Below are 19,488 nucleotides of genomic sequence, written 5' to 3' on the forward strand. Positions count from 1 at the left end.
GAAATCCACCACACAGGCTCTACCAAATTTCAACCCTAAACATTTTTACAAGATTGAAGTCATTCACAAAATCTGTAAATTATTGAAGATAATATTTTTTCTGTGTTGCTGTTGTGAAATTACGCAATGTATGCTATCTGATATGCAAATTTTTTGCAGTATATTTATGCAAACGCCAGCCAGCTTTCACGTCTTAAATTCCAAGGTTTGGCAACATTAATTATATCAATCTTTTTAATCAAGCAGAGACTACTCCTACTCATCCCACCCAGTTTATCCTCCTCATCCCCTGATCTTCCTGTTCCTACCCTCTTCGATCTTTTCATGCTCCATATAATTCTCATCTTCCTCATTCTCCTTATCCTACCCACCGATAGAACAGGCTGGGGCCGAGCACTGCAGCTAGGCCAGACTTGCGAAGTTGCCGCTTGGGAAAGTGCACACTTGGGAAGTTGCCACTTAATTGGGAAAATCCAACCTCATCCGTCTTAACTTAACCACCTAATCCTCGACTTACATTCCTCATCTTCCTCATTCTCCAACCTCATCCTTCTCATTCTACCCACCTCATTCTCGACTTATAATCCTTATTTTCCTCATTCTCCAACCTCATCCTTCTCATCCTACCCACCTCACCTTTAATAAGACATCTTCCTCAACCTACTCATTAATCAGTTCTCAACCTCCTTCCTTCACAACCTTCTCAATCCTAATCATTCTCATAATAATTCTTCTCGTCATTATAAACCATTGTACCCGGATCATCCTTCTCCTCTCCGCATCTTATTATTCTCATTTCCCATTATGCTACTCATCCAACATTCACTCATCTTTCTCCTTGTCCTACCTATGCTACTCATCTGGCTAATCCGTTTTTTTTATCCTTATTCATCTTCCCTTTTCCCCACTGGTTCTCCCCTTAATCTACTTATTATCCTTATCCTCCTTTAAACAATTCCTTCTAATCCTTCTAATCCTTTATTTCCCAGTTATCTTTTGTCCTAATTATCCTGCCGTTTCCAGCTCCGCATTATGTATAATATTCATGTAAAATATTTCGTTTAATATTCTTTGATTTTCTATTTCGAAGAAACATGTGGCAATGTACAAACTAATGGTTTCCCAAACTGTGTTTAATTCATCAATTCTTAAATTTCCGGCTTCAGACATTTGACGTCAGAGGCGTATACCTAGGATTTTTTCCAGGAGGCCTTAACCTTAATTACCTTTTCAGGGGACACATTTGGGGCTTATATACGCCCCTGGTCGAAGTAATGGTTTACACTGCGAAATGGGAAACAAATTGTAGAAATCATTTTAACTTTAAGTTATCAGTTAGGTTATGAAGAAAGGAGTATATAATATGCATTTGTTACTTTTAAGTGAAATTTTCGCATCCAATCTATTCCACTCCTTACACTTACTTAATCAATTTAACTCTCGATTTCCCATTTACTTCTGAATCTCTGCTCTTATTGCAAAGACGCGTTCCGACTCCTGAACCTGGTTTCGCTCTTTGCACACAATTCAAGTCTACCACGTAAGGTTCAGGTAAGTTTATCTATCTATCTATATCTATATCTTTACCTCTAAACATACTACAAACTCTCAGTGTCGGTTTGATATGGTGCTCCGGGATACTACTGTGTTTACATTATTATTTATTCTGAACCTGGAGATAAGTCCTGGAACTACGGATTTGTTGACCTGGAACGGAGACAATACTTTATTAAACGATGAGGTTCCCTGGAGGAACCTGTCTCAGCTCTCTCAACTGGAGAGAAGCTCTAGGTTTAACCTGACTGTGATAATCTTAACAATGAATCGTCCTGAGTCTCTCCGAAGGTTGCTGGATAGCATTGATAAAACCTTTTTCGAGTTTTCTGAGGATAAACTCAACCTGGAGATACATGTGGATAAGTCTCAAGGTTATATAATTATTAATTTCTTTATTTCCTTATTAAATCATAGATTATCCCAAGCGCTGTCGAAGTTTTATTACTTCCAGGACTTTTGACTATTTACCCTTTTGTGTTTATTAGCATTAGATATTTATAGATAGTTTTCAAATAATCAGTGGCAAAAGCATTTAGTTATGGTTTTAAATGTCGTCTTGAACAAAATAAAACCTTTAGTACAGGGATACCAACACAGGACAAAATGAATTAAACCTGGCCATATTTAATATGTATAAAAGAAGGTTTAATAATTTAATTTTGACTTTTTGGCTAAATTAAGTTTTTTAGTGACATTAAGTGATCAGGCAAAGATAGAAACAGGTACTGGGAACCAAGGTTGTATAATAAGTCGGGTTCCTCTCGATGCGCTCTAATGTAGGGAAAATGTCGTCTTCTAAGATAGCTGGATAAAAACCTAATATGATGTCACTCTCGTCTCTATAATCAGTGAAGTCATATTAGGTATTTATCTATCTATCTTAGAAGACGACATTTTCCGTAAATTGGAGCGCATCGAGAGCTTAACCAACCTTATTATTAAACAACCTTGCTGGGAACCGAGAATGCTAGAAAAAGAAGAAATTAATTCTGCACGATCGTTTCTGACGCTTCATCTTTTGTGGGTAACCCTGTAGCTGTAGTTTTATCAGTCTGGGTGTGTTAAATTCCTTATGCTTCTAAAAGGGACTGCAGTAAGTATATGATTTTAATTAAGCCACCATGCAAAGATGAAATGCCCTTTTTATATCGGTAACCTTGAAACCTTAAACTGATCAAAACTATGGAAGATAACGAAGTTTTTTTTCGACTCAAAAAAGCTTTATTTCTGTGACTTTCTCCATTGCTTTTCAATACTTGACAAGACAAAGCTTTTAAGGGTGCCGTTGTAAATCGGGCCTTGCCATCTTTGCATGGAGGGTCACTTGAAATTACGCTTATAGTCCCTTTAATGGATTACCCCAGTTTCCAAATGTCACTAATACAGCCTTTGGTTAGTTTTCCTTTTACTGTTTCTGAAACTTGAAAAGATTTATTTCGGATATTTTAATCTTTCAATAATACATTTTTAAAGTCTAGGTTGGTTTTATGATGATTGTGTAAACATAGCGAAGAATTATTCTCTCCCCCCGGGCCGTGGAACAGTAAAACCAAAAATATTTTCTAAAAACCACGGCTTAAGAGCTGCCTGGTTCGAGAGCTGGACTCCTAACTCTATCTCCGACCATGCAATCATCATAGAAGACGACCTTGAGGTTTCTCCTCTCTGGTTCTCCTGGTTGCGGAGAAGTTGGTTAACCTACAGACACAGGACGGATTTGGCAGGGATAGCTCTCTCAAGACAGTATATGGTTGTACAGGTACAGTGTACACACAATAAGAACGATAATTCAAAGACGATCTTAAATGTGATGTGAAATATCATTTTCAGGGAATACATCTCTCCTGAGAACAGGACTAGGCTTAAAATCATATTTAAATGATTTCTGACAAATATTTCCACAATGGCCATCCTTTTATCCTGCTACATATTCTTCAGTAGAAAATCCCAAGACTGGGATATGTACACTCTGTCTGTTAAACCTATTTTCAGTCAAAGGAATTGAGTCTTTGCCACAAACTCAAATTTTAAAATCCCAATATTTCTGCAACCTTATTGTGTAAACCTTTAATATTTAAAACTTGGATAATTTGATCTAACAGAATTTACAGTTTTAAATATCTAAGGTCTGTGAATTATCGGTTGGCAAGAATATAAAGATTGGAAAATCCGAGTTTGAGGCAAAGACTCAATTCCTATACAATTACAAAATACATGTTTAATTCTTGTTTTTCTGTTTTAAGATATATCACATGTATGAAACTACTTTTTGTACATTTTATGACCACTGAAGACTTCTTTCAAGATTTCATTGATTGATTGATATTTCAGAAGCCAGACAGAGATTTCGAGATAGAGAACGACGGAGTTCCTTTCCTCTACAGGTTGGTTGGAACCTGGGGATTCTCTCCTCATCCTGCACGCTGGGTTCAGCTCCTCACCTGGTTCAACTCATTGGACTCGGAGACATTCGATCCATACGTTCCAGGTAAGAAATTGATTATTTCAAAACTAATTTGTAAATGAGTTTTAAATCTTAAAAACTTTTAAACATTTTGGCGCAAAAATCTATGGGAATTTTACCAAATACTCATTCAAAACTTAAAAAAGAAAGAAAAATAGAATCAAAAGTCGAGGACTGCCGACATTTTAAAATTGATCCGATCTAAATAATTTGCATAGCTCTGTATACCATTGTGTTACAAAGATACGTCAAGAGATTTCGTACTTAAAAAGGAATTGAGTCCTTGCCACCAACTCTGATTTTCTAATCCCTATATCTCGGGATTCCAATGTCGTAGACCTGTTACATTTCAAACTATGACTTCTGTTAGATCAAATAATATAAGTTTGAAATATCAAAGGTTTACGACATTGTGTTCCAAAGACATAGGTATTTAAAAATCAAAGTTTGTGGCAAAGAATCAACTCCTTTAGATCACGAGCTTTTATCTACAATAACCTTGAAGGGTAAAATCTCTGATGCTAATTGTCACCGCAACGGGCTTGTTAAATTGTTAAGGGTTGTTTTTTTTTGTGTGGATATTTGTAATGTTTAACACTTGATCTTGATATCCAGGGGCACTGACCATCACAGAATATCAGAATATCGAAGAGAAATGAAATGAATCCGTAGATCTGCATAATATAGGATGGTTCAAATTGAATGGATGGATTAAATCTTGATTAACACAAAAGTTCTGACTTCTGGAAAGGTTTAAAAGATTAAAGATACTTTTCAAAAAGCTCCAAATTATCCAAATGGAAAATCACTTTTTTGGATTTCATAACATGTTTAATCCACAACCTCAGAATATTTTAGACATTTTATTATATTATTTTATTCACGCATATATATTCATAAGGTTTATGAAAAAATGATTTCTAGGTTTAATAACCTCGGATTGGTTGCACATCCACACCAGACAGGGCAGGCGTCACATGACCTGGGAGCAGTGGCACGTGTTCCATAGTAACAAAGAGAATCTGTTCACCCTGTACCTAAACCTAGGGAGCAGGGAGGTTCTCGTCAACAACTGGAGAGAGGCTGGAGTACACAGTAGAACCTCACCAAACCAACCTGATTATCCTCTACTCCAGTCCTGTCCTATCCAGGTAGGTTGTACACTGCACAAGATGTCCCAGAAATATAGTAATTTAGAGACGACCTTGATATTGTATGCTTTATGAACTCTCCAAAAGAGGTATCTTTTCGCGAACACTCCCTTTAAAGATTGATGAAAATATTACAGATTTCATAATCGTTATATCTTTGCAACCCGATGTCGTTTAATATTTCTATTTACGAATTCTGTTAGATCAAATATAATAAGTTTAAAATATCAATGGTTTACATCATCATGTTGCAACGATATAGGGATTAGAATATTAGAACTGGTAGCAAAAACTCAATTTCTTTCATTACATTTCAACGTCAATTTTAAGGGAAAAAACGACACACCATATTTGGGAAAGTTTTCGTTGTAATTGTATTAACGAGATCGTATAGGGTGTCCTAATAAACAGTGTTTAATGCTAGGAAACCTGTAATCCTTAGAACAATTTTCTCGAGTTTAGATTTTGTTTTATTATATTTTGATTGCTTTAGGTTATCCTTAGTAAAATAAAAAAATTCCTGTTTACAATCAATTAAGGTACTGCAGCGGTTTCTCTTTAATGTTCATTTTGCAGAATGTTACGGATACATCATATACAATGTTTTGAAGAGTAAAAAAACCTTTTTCCCGTTTACATAAAATTTACTCTAGCAGGCGTAACTTGGCCGTCGAAATAGGCATTATACAGCATTAATTCTTGATAAACAGCATTTCAAATCCGTCATTTGATTCCCATAATTTATTAAAACGTTTATTAAAGGTTCAGTTTATCAAAGACGATATAATTAGTAGTAATAATAGATTTCACTGAAAATTCCGAATTCGTTTTTTCAGATAACTAGGTTTTAAACTCTGACATCACCATTATCAATGGTTCTCAAATGTTCGCGGATTTTTTTTGTTTTAATTGGTGCATTTTCAAAAAAAAATTCTGGGCAAATTTTTCAGTCGTTTTTACGCAAAGCGCAAACAAATAAAGTATATATGTAGAAACTAAACATTGAAAACATTTAAAATAACAAACATTTTTCAGCTTCAAGAATTTCCTGCCAAACTAAGAAAATACAACTGGAATGCAGAGGAAATATTGGAATAGAATATTTAATTGTGTACTCGTGGTTTTCATTCTACTGGGGATACCTCACGCCGTGTATACAATTTATTTTATCTGAATCTGCAGTAATATGTGAAGAAGATGTACATAGTTCTTTAAAAGTTATGAAAAATTTCATTAAATAAAATATTTTAAAAATTATAGAAAGGAATTGATTATGAATTCTTAAACAAAAAGAAACTCAAAATATTTCATGTTAAGATTAGATTTAATTAATTGAATTTCTGAATAATTTGTTGTTTACATCTTGATTGTTAAATTGTAATAAATTTATTTATTTATTGAATACAGACAAGCTTAAAGGTTGGATCTTTTATCCAAATATTATCTTCTGTGTAGAGACTCCAATCTGTAAAGGAAGTGTGTATTTTTAATATATTAGGGGTACACTTAGATTGGGTCCTTGTAGTACTAAGGTGTACTCACTGTGTTTGCACACTTATATTATAGCATCTTAGGTTTAAAAGGTTATTCTTAACTATTCTCTAATAACTTTAAAATCGGTCAATGTATTTGTTTCAAGTTTCATAGGATTTTGGGAAGGCTGTCATGGTAATTTTATGTCTTTTATGATATTTTTATGATAACCAGAAAACTTCAGAACAGGAAGACGACATTAAAAGCAATAATAAATAGTACTAAGTAAATAGTTTTTCAAGTAAATTTTAAAATCAGTTGTTAAGTCATTTGGGCCTTTTTATAACGCACAATTGTGTTGTCTCTTGTTCATTGTCATTTAGAGTCATTAATTGAGTCTGAAAATTCCCTAACCTATTCCAGAGTTTTCTGGTTATCACTGTACTGAATTGAAAGCTGCAAAATTGAATTTTTTGTTTAATAATCACACATTCCCTTTATTTTCTCGGTCTAGTACACACTCTGTACTCCGGGCATTCTCTAGGTTATTACTCCTTAATCAAGAAAACCAGAATTATATTTTAAATCATCTTGTTTTTGTTTCAATCAATTTCAGCGGGTTTCATGAGCGTATTCAACGTATTAACGCGTTTTTGAAATAACAGGGAATCAAAGATTTCGCTTCTCTAGCCCCGATAGCCCCCCCCCCCCCCGCCATGTATACACTCCTGGATGGTTTTAAATGCCTTTATTTTGGTTTCTCTATGATCCCTGATCCCACGAACCGCGGATCCAGGGCTGTGTCCGACCATCCATTCCTGTCCTGAGTTTACTCCCCAGTTCCAGAAGTATATGTAAACCTGACGGGATTCATGTCTCCAAACCTTTCTCCCGTTCAACGTTCCGTTCAAGCTAAACAAATTCGTTAATAAAGACTAATACAGTGATACCCATAACAATATGGAATAGAAGGACGACGACTGTTAGAATAAAGTTTAAAGAGCATCAAGTAACGCGATTGTACACAGACACTGAATAAGTTGATTTTCAAACTACTGATTAAACCATTTTATGTAAATCAACATCAACTATTCGGAAAATTGATTAAATGTCGTCTTCCACAGTTTTATGGGGAGTCGTCTTCCCCCACCTTTTTCACCTGTAACCCCATTCATGTATTTTGAATAAATGGAAAGCTAAAAAATGTTAATGTTTGGATTGGAAAAGAATTGAGTTTTTACCACAAACACTGGTTTTATAATCCCTATATCTTTGCAACACGATGTTGTAGACCTTTGATATTTTACACCATAAATTCTGTCAGATTAAATATTCTAATGTTGCAAAGATATAGGGAAAAATATGAGTTTTTTTGCAAAGACTCAATTCTTTTATAAACAACAGCTTGATTGGTTCCTGTAGATTCCAAGTTTTTCAGGTTGCCAGATTTTCCCTTGCTCCGATATCAGCTCCAACCTTCAAATAAAGTTTACAAAATAATTCAAAATATTTTTCTGTCAAGCTGGGACGCGTTATATAAAAATTATTAATTAAAATTCAGGGGTAACGTTGTAAATCAGACATAACACAATAGTTTTGATTAACTGTTTAATTGATTTTTTTACAATCCGAGTTGAATGTTGCAACTTTCTGAATTTTTATGGACGCTACGTTCTTCAGCAAAAGTCGTTATATTTTGCACCTGTCACAGCAGGAACTGTTTCTAGCTGTCTGGAAACATTCAACTCTGAGTGCAGGGTCAGGTTGCCATCCTGCACATTTTCGTTTCATTATCAAAGTGAAAAAAGTTCAATTTATTTTTCCATTTTTTATTTCAAAATCTATCATTCATCTAGCTAATGATGAGAAATAGGATTATGAGTTTTTGTTTAAATTCTTTAAAATTCTTGACAATTGATAATATTATTTATTCATATTCCGACTCAACGCCCCTAAAAGACCTAGATAGAGAACCTGTAACCCTGGAGAGAAGAGAGGAGGGACGGGCTTGAGTATAAACCTGGAATGGAATCTGACTCTTGTTAATCTTCTCAGGACACCTGTCTTTAACCTTCTCTAGATTCGGAGATTCGACTCCTCGAGCTGGACCCAGCTCTGATCCAATAAACCAATTCATCCCCTACAAAAGATCGTTTTGAATATTAACAACTCTTTATTATGAAACTTACTCATTTCTCCCAGAATCTACGTTATAATTAAACTGCATTGAAAAAAAATAATATGTCACTGAAAAACGCGTAGTTTTTTCATTTGATATGTAAATTTGAAATTTAAGACGAACAATTTTAAATTGAAAATTTGAATCATTCCATCCTATCCCTCTTAGGTCAAAACTTTTGAATAAATGAGATGATCTTCTGGCGAGGCGAGAATGGATTTAACGCATTAAATCCATTCACAATTTCCCAGCTGGTGATAAATAGGAAACCCTGATCCTAACTAAAATAAACCTGTCCTGGACCCCAATCCCATAAATACAGGATCTGACTATTGTCTCCGTAGTAAACTGGAAACTGGTTCATTGATGGTTTCTCTCCACCCCACCTGTACACACCTGATACATGGTATTTTAGAATTTATTTAAATATAACTTTTAAAGAGCAATTTCCTTTGTGATTGTGACTAAGTGACATGTTTTTAAATATGACGTTTGAAAGAACAACTTAATTTCTGATTTATTCTCAAGTTTTAAAGTTAAATTTCTTCTTAAAATTCAATGAAAGTAAATTAAGTTTGTCCCAGTATTGAATAGGATATTAGTGTGGTTTAAGTGTTTATCCTTTCTCCACTTATGTGAGATTTTTAGCATTTATTTCGGATAGTTCAATCTTTCAATAATACATTTTTAAAGTCTAGGTTGGCTGTATGATGATTGTGTAAACATAGCGAAGAATTATTCTCTCCCCCCGGGCCGTGGAACAGTAAAACCATATTTTGAAAATTTAAAAATGTCAGATAAATTTATTTTTTAGAAAATATTATCAAACCTAGTTTTCCTGGTTGAAACTCTACCCCGTGTCCGGAGCTAGATACCAATAGTTCAGCACAACAGTCTCCAGGTTTAGTTAGGGATACTGGAGCTAAATCCGTTGGGATTAATGGACTGATTGGAGACAGGCTAGGATTACTGATTAATATCGGAGAAGGTTCAGGCACAGTCGGAGATACTGGGAGAACAAACTCTTGATTAAAATTACTCTTGGAAGTAAATCCAGGATCTATCTCCGGGAACCTGGAGTACATTTTAATAGTTTCAATTAATAAAGTAATAATTTGAAACTGTAAGGAAGAAATTTTAAAATACCCCTGTTATTAAGAACCCATAAAACCACCCTGTTTCCTTCTCTGTTTGATGTTTACTCTAGCTTGAGTTTAGGTTCCCACGAGCTCCGAGATAGAATTAAGCTCTGGTCAGTATCTGGAGTAAGGGGCGGATCCGGCGCATGCTACTATTAACCATCCCATTAACATTTCAAAAGAAATTCAGATTTTTACTACGATTTAACTATTCATAAGTTTTTACTTAGTTGTTGGGTGAAAACTTTGAATAAATTGAATTAAACTAATTTGTTACCTTTTATATTTCTCCTCTATACAAGACACTTTTATAGTTTCATCTTTTATCCACTTTTCTCCGTTCCATATCTTCAAATTCATATTTTGGTAAGATTATACACTTAGATACAGAATTTTGTCTGGTATAAATTTTAGCTGGAATGACCCTTCCTATTTTCATTCTAACTTCAATTGTTGAATAGAACTCACCTTGAATGGTTCAGATTTCTGAGGTTCGAAGCATGGTCCAGTATTATCCCTCCCTGCCTCTAGATAATGAAGTGGTGAGGTTGGGTTGTACCCTCCTACCCACCTGGATAAATAGAATATAATCCTACTGTAATCTTTAATCTAGGATTATAAATTGTTAGAATATTTAAATAAGAGTTAATTAAAAAGAACCCTTCTAACCTGTCTTTTCAATTCACATAGTCCTCCCACCCTCTCTTTCATACCCTTGGTCCTTGGTCTATGGTCACCACCCCCTTCTCTTCTCCTCTTCTTCCCCCCTCTTCCTCATATCCTTGGTCCTTGGTCCTTGGCCACCTCCCCTAATATTCCCTCTTCTATTCCCCTTACGCAGCAATTTAGTCCCCCTCCTCTCTTCTACCAAGATCTCTCTCCAAAAAGGATTCCCCCTCGTCTCCCACCTTCTTCTACAAGATATCCTTGTCAATTCCCCTCTTGTATCTAAATCCTCCATCAAGGTTTTATATCTTATCATTTTTAATCCAAATTCTAATTTTTGTTTCTCCAAAGACATTTTACAAAAAAAACAATACATACCTATTTGTTTTCTCAAAAGCCCAGTAATAAACATATTTCTCCTCACTTAAAGTATGATATTATTAGTTTACATTATTATGATTTTATCTTCGTTAGATAGGTTATCTTTCTTACCTAACATGTTTGTATACAGGCCTATTGTTTAGCTCACCGGATATATTGTAAACTCCAAACCTCTCCGTTCTTATTTTATAAGTGGATTCCGGGACCTGGAGCAGGATAACTTTGCAACAGTCAGGATCCAGTCCAGCTATTTCAAATCCTAATTGAGATGATCTTTGTTTTTTTTCCACGTAGAAATACTACATTTTTTTTAATTGATTAAAAGTAGAAATTCTCTGTGCTTGTTTACATACTTTAGCCACAAAATATTTAGTATCAAACAAAGATAACCGTTAAAAATAGAAATACTTACTTGACCAGGTTTATCAAACACGCAATACTACTACAAACACACGCAGAGCTTTTAGTTAGAATTAGAAATTGTGCTACAATCTCTATATGTATAGACGTCTTAACACAAAGCTTTAGGAGGCTAACATACAGGGTGTCCCAAAAAACATGGGAATTCAGTGACGAATTTCAGTAGGTATCACTATACTAAATCAAAGAATTATTTGAAAAGACGATATCGAATTCGTCACTGAATTCCCATGTTTTTTGGGACACCCTGTACTAAAGAACATTTTCCCACCTGAGATGCATCCTAGGCCGATGAACAGTAGGATGAGAATCATATTGATCAAGGTTAGAAAAAGATAAAAACGCAATCCACTACAGCTGTACAAGAAACAATATGAAAAGAAGGAACGGAGAAAATGAACGGCTAAACGGATACTGTCGAATTTAAAAAGAGCGTTTCTCAATATTCAATGGACACTAAATAATCTAAAATGAAATAATTAAAAATTAATATTACAAACTAACATGTCTAACAATTCTGAAAATGTAAATAATTAAAATAAAAGACAGTAGATATACTGTTTGGTGGAGTTGAGAGAGGGAAGGTTAGAAGTGATATGAAGAAGATAGGAGTGGAATTATGCTGAAGGAGAAGGATAGAAGTAGAGCTAAAATAAAGTATAAGGATAGGAAAGGAGCTAGGTTGAAGGAAAAGGACAGGAGAGGATCTAGGTTGAAGGAAAAGGAAAGGAGAGGAGCTAGGTTAAAGGAGAAGGATAGGAAAGGAGCTAGGTTGAAGGAAAGGATTGGAGAGGAGCTAGGTTGAAGGAGAAGGATAGGAGAGGAGCTAGGTTGAAGGAGAAGGATAGGAGAGGAGCTAGGTTAAAGGAGAAGGATAGGAAAGGAGCTAGGTTGAAGGAGAAGGATAGGAGTGGAGCTAGGTTAAAGGAGAAGGATAGGTAAGGAGCTAGGTTGAAGGAGAAGAATAGGAGAGGAGCTAGGTTAAAGGAGAAGGATAGGAAAGGAGCTAGGTTGAAGGAGAAGGATAGGAGTGGAGCTAGGTTAAAGGAGAAGGATAGGTAAGGAGCTAGGTTGAAGGAGAAGGATAGAAGAGGATCTAGGTTAAAGGAGAAGGATAGGAGAGGAGCTAGGTTGAAGGGAAGGATAGGAGTGGTGCTAGGTTAAAGGAGAAGGATAGGAGGGGAGATAGGTTGAAGGAGAAGGATAGGAGTGGAGCTAGATTAAAGGATAAGGATAGGAAAGGAGCTAGGTTGAAGGAGAAGAATAGGAGTGGAGCTTGATTAAAGAAGAAGGATAGGAGTGAAGCTAGGTTAAAGGAGAAGGATAGGAGGGGAGCTAGGTTGAAGGGGAAGGATAGGAGTCGAGCTAGGTTTTAGGGGAAGAATAGTAGTGGAGCTGGGTTAAAGGAGAAGGTTAGGAGGGGAGCAAGGTTAAAGAAGAAGGATAGGAGGGGAGCTAGGTTAAAGGAAAGGATAGGATTGGATCTAGGTTAAAGGAGATGGAAGGGGAGAAGCTAGCTTGAAGGAGAAGGATAGAAGATGAGCTATGTTAAAGGAGAAGGACAAGATGGAGATATACATGAGTAGAGCTAGGTTAGAGAAGATATATAGGAGTAGAGCTAGGTTAGAGAAGATATATAGGAGTGGAGTTTGATGAAGGAAGAACTAGAAATATGAGTTAGGTTTGTTAGATTGAAATTCAAGATAAAATATTGCAGGAATGTCTGGAAAAAGTTGTGGAAATAAAAGACGTGACAGGAAATTAAAATTGAAAAGAACTCAAACTAAGTTAAAAGATACGGAGATTTTCATTCAGTTTTACTTTGGAGAACCTGGAGACCTGAACCGAACCTAAAGAAGGATTCGGATGAACTGCTTACTTTCATTACTTTTTCTCTCACTTTCATTTTCTACAATTTCACACTCTCTAGGCACATACATATAAATATATTCTTATAAATGTTTTATTGTTATTTAAACTTATAAAAATCATATGAAATCATTTTAATTTTCACAGTTTTCATCACATTCATCACAAACAGGCCTCCCTCCACAGTTAACTCTATCGGGAAGATCACACGCTATATTTTTCTCATCATACAGATAGTTCTTATCACAGGTGACATGGGTTCCTATATCCTGGTCACAGATCCAGAATTTCCTACAGTTGAACGGGTCTGGGTAGTATCCTGTAGGTACTCCAGTACAATCCATGATATGCCCGCAGTCTGGAGGTCCAGTAGGTTGAGGAGCACAGTCCTCCTCACATTCACCGCAGATAGGTCGGTCACCACAGGTCACCTTGTCACTGGTTTCACACCACACATGATCAGGATCATAAAGGAGATCTCCATCGCAGGAGTTGTGGATACCATGACCTCCAGTACACTGCCAGTATCTTCTACAGTTATAATCATCAGCATAATAACCATCCTCCAGCTTACTACAGTCCAGTTGGTGACCACAGTCAGGTTTAGGAGTGCTCGGTTCGTAGCAGTTCAAGTCACAGTCGTCACAGATAGGTCTGTCACCGCAGTTAACACGACCAGGTTCATCACACCAGATATTAACCTCGTCAAATACCAGACCATCAGCACATGTGATATGCTCAGGTTCATTGTCATAGCAGTGCCAGTATTTCCTACAGTTGTAAGGATCTGGGAAATATCCGTCTCCTTCTCCCAGCTCAGAACATTCAGCCCAGTGTCCACAGTCTGCTGTTGTGGTTGTGGTTGGGCGTTTAGTTGTGGTAAAACAGTGACCTTGATTTTCACAAGGTCGGGTTCCACAGTTTACATCAAAGGGATAGTTACAGTAACCATAGAAGGAATCAAATAAAAATTCTCGCTCACATGTTTTAAGAATAGCGCATCCGTTCTTACATTGATAGTAGTTACTGCATTCTTCAGGATCTTCATACATATTATCATCCTGGCCTTGGCAGGATGAACCATCAGGTAAGGAGTTGCATTGGGAGAAGATCTCTCCAACCTGCAGAGTAAACAGGAGAACTAGGAGTCCTGTTCTTCTCATTGTTTTCTAGGAACTAATCTAAATCTGAATATGACGGAAGATAAGAGTAAAGTATAATGTTATAAACAGGGTGAAGTATTAATTTTCAAACACTAATAACTCCATCATTTTTAAAGATCTAAGCTCTCGTAAAAGATAATTAAAGATAAGATTGCCACTTTAAATAATATATTATAAAAGTTTAACGGATGAGTTATTTCGAATCAGTCGGCCTGCTCACGTGGATTTAATGGTTCTGTCAATATTGAAGAAAGCTGTGACTTTCTATCATAATTTGACCCATTAAACATATTTTTTGGCCTTTTTTCTTAACTACTTTTTTGTCGACAAATGCATTTTGAATGAAAAAGTATAGAATAAACAAATCCGTAAGGTAAAAATTGTTGAATTATAGAACAAAATACGTTTGATCTCAAATAGAAGAAACCGAATGCTGCTCAATCTGGTTAGTCCGGCGTGTGCTAAGAGTCCGGACTTGAACCCCTTGGTTTTTTACTTCTAGGTGGCTGCAGGCTGCAGGACCGAAGTCAATCAGAGGAATTCTAAAACAATCTCTTTATTTATTATTTAAATTGCCCATCTCATGTTTAATTAGCTTGTTAGATAACTTAGATATCTTTAAAAATTACGGAGTTATTAACGTTTGAAAATTGACATTTAAAAAAACATCCTGTAGAATCGATGTTGTCACCCAATATAATAATATTGAAAAGAAATAGCTTCTGTTTGCTGGAAAAAGAAAACTTTATTTGAAATTTTTCTTTACTTTTTGACAAATAATTATTTTTCTCAATCCCAAGGTTAGTTGAACTGTTGTAAATACTTTTTATATCATTTACATCCAAGTTATATTCGAAATACAAATAAGAGATAACATGAGCCGTCATTGGCTGACGTCAATTTGTTTAAAACTCATATACAGTAGAAATATCATGGGACTCTAGTATCTATCTATCTACATTTGCAGAACACATATTTGAATACCCCCACACAATCAATTACAAAACTCAAACTTGATGTACTTTATCCTTGTTCGAGAGTGAATATGGGATAGTTCTTGAATAGTGTTTATTTATTTCTTATATATTGTTAATCAATCCTTTAACTATTTTTAATTTAAAAATACCTATTATTCAAGTGACTTATTTTGAATTTAAAAATACCTATTATTCAAGTGACTTATTTTGAATTTAAAAATACCTATTATTCAAGTGACCTATTTTTAATTTAAAAATACCTATTATTCAAGTGACTTATTTTGAATGTCATTTATGCCTGAAGATGGTTTAATAAGCAGAAAATTTGGCTAAAAGAATCTGATCATAACTCAGGCACCCCCTTTACAGATTTTCCTCAAATTTAAAAAGTTCTATGTTAAGAAGGCTAACTTGTGTAGGCAAAGCTGGGTTCCCAAACTAGTTTGTAAATAGATACCAGCACGATATGAGACCATTGGAGTTAAAAACGAGTTATGCATCCTATGCAGCCGTATATAAACTTGTATATATTTTCCTATACAAGTCTATGCATCTATGCATCCTATGCATCTTATGCAGCCGTAATAAATTTATTATATTATATGATTCAAAGGAATTCGGTCTTTGCCAAAAACTCTGATTTTCTATCGTAGACTTTAGATATTTCAAATTAACAATTTTGTTAGATCAAATAATCTAGGTTTGAAATATTAAAGTTTTACACCAACTAATTACAAAGATGTAGGGATTAAAAAATTGGAGTTTGTGACAAAGGTATATGGATGACCAAAAAATTTTAAAAATTAACCACAACAAAATTCAATTTTTATTAAATTTTGAAATCCACGATTTTTTTTTAGAAAATCCATTAACTTTTTGTTTGGTTTCGCTTTACCTTGTATACAAAAAAAAAATATTAACATTTGAAATAGAAGATGGGTGCGGCCTGGTATTTTACATTTTACTTCTCACTAGCTTACTATTTTATAATTATAACTTCCAAACACCATGTGTAGACTCTCCAATCTATATTTCATCTTTTCAATTCGATATTCTACATTCTAAACAAACCTTTACACTCCACAACTTTATTCTGCTTCTGCTTTCTACAATTTAAATTGAATTGAATTCAATGTTCTGAATCCTTTAATCCTAACATTAATAAACAGAATTAATAGTCTGAAATATCTAAGGTCTACGACATTGATGGGTTGCAAAGATATAGGGATGAGAAATTCAGAAGTTTGTTGCAAAGCCTTAATTCTTTTGGGGTATTAGATGTTAATTTATAATGAAACCCATGTTTTAAACCGTGAACATTCACTTCATGGAATAAATTTCAGTTTAAATCTGAGAGTAAGGATGATCGAATCTTGAAGGTTGTAAGACTAGAGTTCCATCATCCTGTCAGATTGCATCCGGTTGGATATAGTTGGATTAAGTTTAATATTTGTAAAATTGGATATGGTTGGAAGTATAATATTTGGATATGGTTGGATTAAGTTTAATATTTGGATATGGTTGGATCAACTTTAATATTTGGATATGGTTGGATCAGGTTTAATTTTCGAATATGGTTAAATCTGGTTTAATATTTTGATATAGTTGGATCAGGCTTAGATAGATTAGGTATATTTGGAAAAGGTTGGATAAGGTTGGCTCAGGTTGGATTAGGTTGGATTAGGTTGAATAAGGTTGGATCAGGTTGGATTAGGTTGGATTAGGTTGAATAAGGTTGGATCAGGTTGGATCAAGCTGGATCAGGTTGGATAAGGTTGGATCAGGTTGGATTAGGTTGGATTAGGTTGAATCAGGTTGAATCAGGTTGGATCAGGTTGGATAAGGTTGGATAAGGTTAGATAAGGTTGGATCAGGTTGGATAAGGTTGGATCAGGTTGGATAAGGTTGGATAAGTTTGTATAAGTTTAGATACGGTTGGATCAGGTTGGATCAGGTTGAATCAGGTTGGACCAGGTTGGCTCAGGTTGGATTAGGTTGGATAAGGTTGGCTCAGGCTGGATAGGGATGGATAAGGTTGAATAAGGTTGGATCAGAGTCCGAACTTAATGAAATTGACCCGCGTCTCAAATCTTCCAAAAACCGGTTTCAATTGAGCGCCGACTTAAATCTTGAAACATTGATTACATTTTTATATGGAACGAACTATATTTAAGCCACGGCAAAAATTCTTTAAATTCGGTTGAATAAGGTTGGATAAGGTTGGATAAGGTTTAATAAAGTATGGTTGGATTAGGTTGCATAAGGTTGGCTAAGGTTGGATCAGGTTGGATAAGGTTGGATCAGTTTGGATAAGATTGCATAAGGTTGGATAAGGTTGAATAAGATTGGATAAGATTGAATAAGGTTGGATCAGGTTGGATAAGGTTGGATCAGGTTAGAAATATGTATTCAATCTTCAGGATTCATATTAATGATATCTAAATCCTCTTTGCCTTTGATAAAGAGGGGGGAAGTTAATCCCCCTAGAAAAGTGTTTAGGAGTCCTTTCTAAGTTTTAGCGTCCTCCATCGAACAATATTATTTATATTGGATTTAAAGAGAAGGTTCCTCATACTTCTAATATTCTAGGATCCCTAATCATATAATTAGGTACATGTTAACAAATTAAATCTATTTGAAAACCTTTCTATGAAAAAACTTGTTTTCAATTTTTACAAAACCTTGATTCTTTTTTATCTCAGCTCACTAATTTACTTCAAGGGAACTAACAAAGGATAAGACTGTAAAGATTATATAAAATTCTTCAAATATGACGATCTCAAGTTTAAATGAAGTCTTTTGCCTTAAATATGGTCTTGCAATGACTTATTCAATGATTTAAAGAAAGAAGTTTAAAGTTATATACAGAGTATAAATTCTCTGAAGTCTAATCCTGTATCTTCTATCTAATCTACTATACAATCTACTCTCTACCTATCTACTATCTACTATCAACCAACCGTCTTTCTCTACAACTTCTGATGATACAAGATTTAACAATTTAAAATCTTCAGTTTCCGTTGCTGCAGCTACATTATTGTAAGTCTACAAATATCTATACATGTAGTAAATGCCCTACTCCATAACGGTTTCTCAAACCCGTACTAATCCAGGTATAACTCAATGTCACTTTGCAATTAATGTCAAACTGGACACGATCTATCTTTACCAGGACAGGATCTCTGAACTGTGGACTATCAATGGTTCAACTTGAACATGATCTCATAAAATATCAATGCCTCAACTTGGACGCGATCTCATAAATGCCTCAACTCGGACACAATCTTATAAACTATCAATGCCTCAACCTTGGACACAATCTTGTAAAGTATCAATGCCTCGGACACAATCTCAGGGGTTTCTTGTTTGCTAAATGAGGAACAATTACTTTTGCTTGGTAATCGTTCAATTAGTCTTTTTAACTGAGTATATATGTGAAAGATAGATCCCATGTCAGGCTTTGACATCCGTTTTGTGTTTACATTACCGCCCAGAGAGAGTAAACTGCAGTACAAAAGATGTGTACACTTCTGAAATAACTTTCCTTGCATTACATCCATAGTACAATGTAATTTATCTAGGTTATTATGGGATATGCCACTGTTTTTATTACAATNGGGGGGGGGGGGAAGGAATGTTGAAAATTAGGGATATCTATCCCTTATTTTCTACAATTCAGCCACATCTTTTCTTGTTTTGTTTCCAGTCTGTTTTCTCAGCTGCAAACCGAGAGTTCATGAAATTCCTTATTTCGAACAGACCAGGTTTCATGTGATCCTCTGACTGTCTTGTTTCATCATTTGTATGTATCACCAGGGACTGGATAACAGTAATTTGTTCCCCTCTCTTTTCAATACAGTTGCACTGCCCTAATATGCAATTGGCTCCGTATCTACAACATTTAGGCTGATCTGAGTCATCCAGGTCATCCTCTAGTTCTTCGTAGGATACAATAGGGATATCGCTTTGACTTCTTTTGATCCCTTCCTTGTGTCACCACTTTGATTCTCCATGTTGCTGATATCTCTGTCGTTTCTGTGTACCACCCG

At 35.2% G+C, this 19,488-nt stretch overlaps 3 protein-coding genes across 4 annotated transcripts; 1 reads left to right on the forward strand and 2 right to left on the reverse strand.

Moving 5' to 3' along the window:
* The first annotated feature begins 45 nt into the window (after positions 1-45).
* Positions 46-6,429, forward strand: LOC111705074 (uncharacterized). 2 transcript variants are annotated; one of them, XM_023477516.1, is made up of 6 exons: positions 46-1,551; positions 1,613-1,928; positions 3,036-3,316; positions 3,889-4,045; positions 4,946-5,172; positions 6,208-6,429. In XM_023477516.1, the coding sequence occupies exons 2-6, from the start codon at positions 1,625-1,627 to the stop codon at positions 6,268-6,270; spliced, it is 1,032 nt and encodes a 343-aa protein (XP_023333284.1). In that variant the 5' UTR covers positions 46-1,551; positions 1,613-1,624; the 3' UTR covers positions 6,271-6,429. The 2 variants fall into 2 exon arrangements, with proteins under 2 accessions (XP_023333284.1, XP_023333279.1); XM_023477511.1 differs by having other exon boundaries at positions 46-1,928.
* A 1,589-nt stretch (positions 6,430-8,018) lies between these two features.
* On the reverse strand, positions 8,019-11,941 carry LOC111705063 (uncharacterized). Its single transcript, XM_023477501.1, has 10 exons — positions 11,702-11,941; positions 11,122-11,269; positions 11,008-11,052; positions 10,432-10,534; positions 10,241-10,311; positions 9,654-9,898; positions 9,117-9,220; positions 8,620-8,785; positions 8,348-8,417; positions 8,019-8,121 (listed from the first exon to the last, which is right to left on the reverse strand). Exons 1-10 carry the CDS (start codon positions 11,742-11,744, stop codon positions 8,037-8,039), a joined length of 1,080 nt encoding a protein of 359 aa, XP_023333269.1. The 5' UTR covers positions 11,745-11,941; the 3' UTR covers positions 8,019-8,036.
* A 1,483-nt stretch (positions 11,942-13,424) lies between these two features.
* On the reverse strand, positions 13,425-14,493 carry LOC111705422 (uncharacterized). The gene has a single exon (XM_023477971.1). It carries the CDS (start codon positions 14,460-14,462, stop codon positions 13,434-13,436), a length of 1,029 nt encoding a protein of 342 aa, XP_023333739.1. The 5' UTR covers positions 14,463-14,493; the 3' UTR covers positions 13,425-13,433.
* Between the last annotated feature and the right edge of the window lie 4,995 nt (positions 14,494-19,488).

Source organism: Eurytemora carolleeae, unplaced genomic scaffold (assembly GCF_000591075.1).
Source record: "Eurytemora carolleeae unplaced genomic scaffold, Eaff_2.0 scaffold2, whole genome shotgun sequence".
Taxonomy (NCBI): Eukaryota; Metazoa; Arthropoda; class Copepoda; order Calanoida; family Temoridae; genus Eurytemora; species Eurytemora carolleeae.

Excerpts from the sequence above, each read along its gene's own strand:
- LOC111705074 (XM_023477511.1), top strand. The coding sequence starts at position 1,625 with ATGGTGCTCCGGGATACTACTGTGTTTACATTATTATTTATTCTGAAC. Across the intron at positions 1,929-3,035 it reads ACATGTGGATAAGTCTCAAG|GTTGGTTTTATGATGATTGT; the intron begins GTTATATAATTA and ends TTTAAAGTCTAG. Across the intron at positions 3,317-3,888 it reads GACAGTATATGGTTGTACAG|AAGCCAGACAGAGATTTCGA; the intron begins GTACAGTGTACA and ends TTGATATTTCAG.
- LOC111705063 (XM_023477501.1), bottom strand. The coding sequence starts at position 11,744 with ATGATTCTCATCCTACTGTTCATCGGCCTAGGATGCATCTCAG. Across the intron at positions 10,312-10,431 it reads AGAAATCTGAACCATTCAAG|ATATGGAACGGAGAAAAGTG; the intron begins GTGAGTTCTATT and ends ATGAATTTGAAG. Across the intron at positions 8,418-8,619 it reads TCTTCTCTCCAGGGTTACAG|GATGGCAACCTGACCCTGCA; the intron begins GTTCTCTATCTA and ends GAAAATGTGCAG.
- LOC111705422 (XM_023477971.1), bottom strand. The coding sequence starts at position 14,462 with ATGAGAAGAACAGGACTCCTAGTTCTCCTGTTTACTCTGCAGGTTGGA.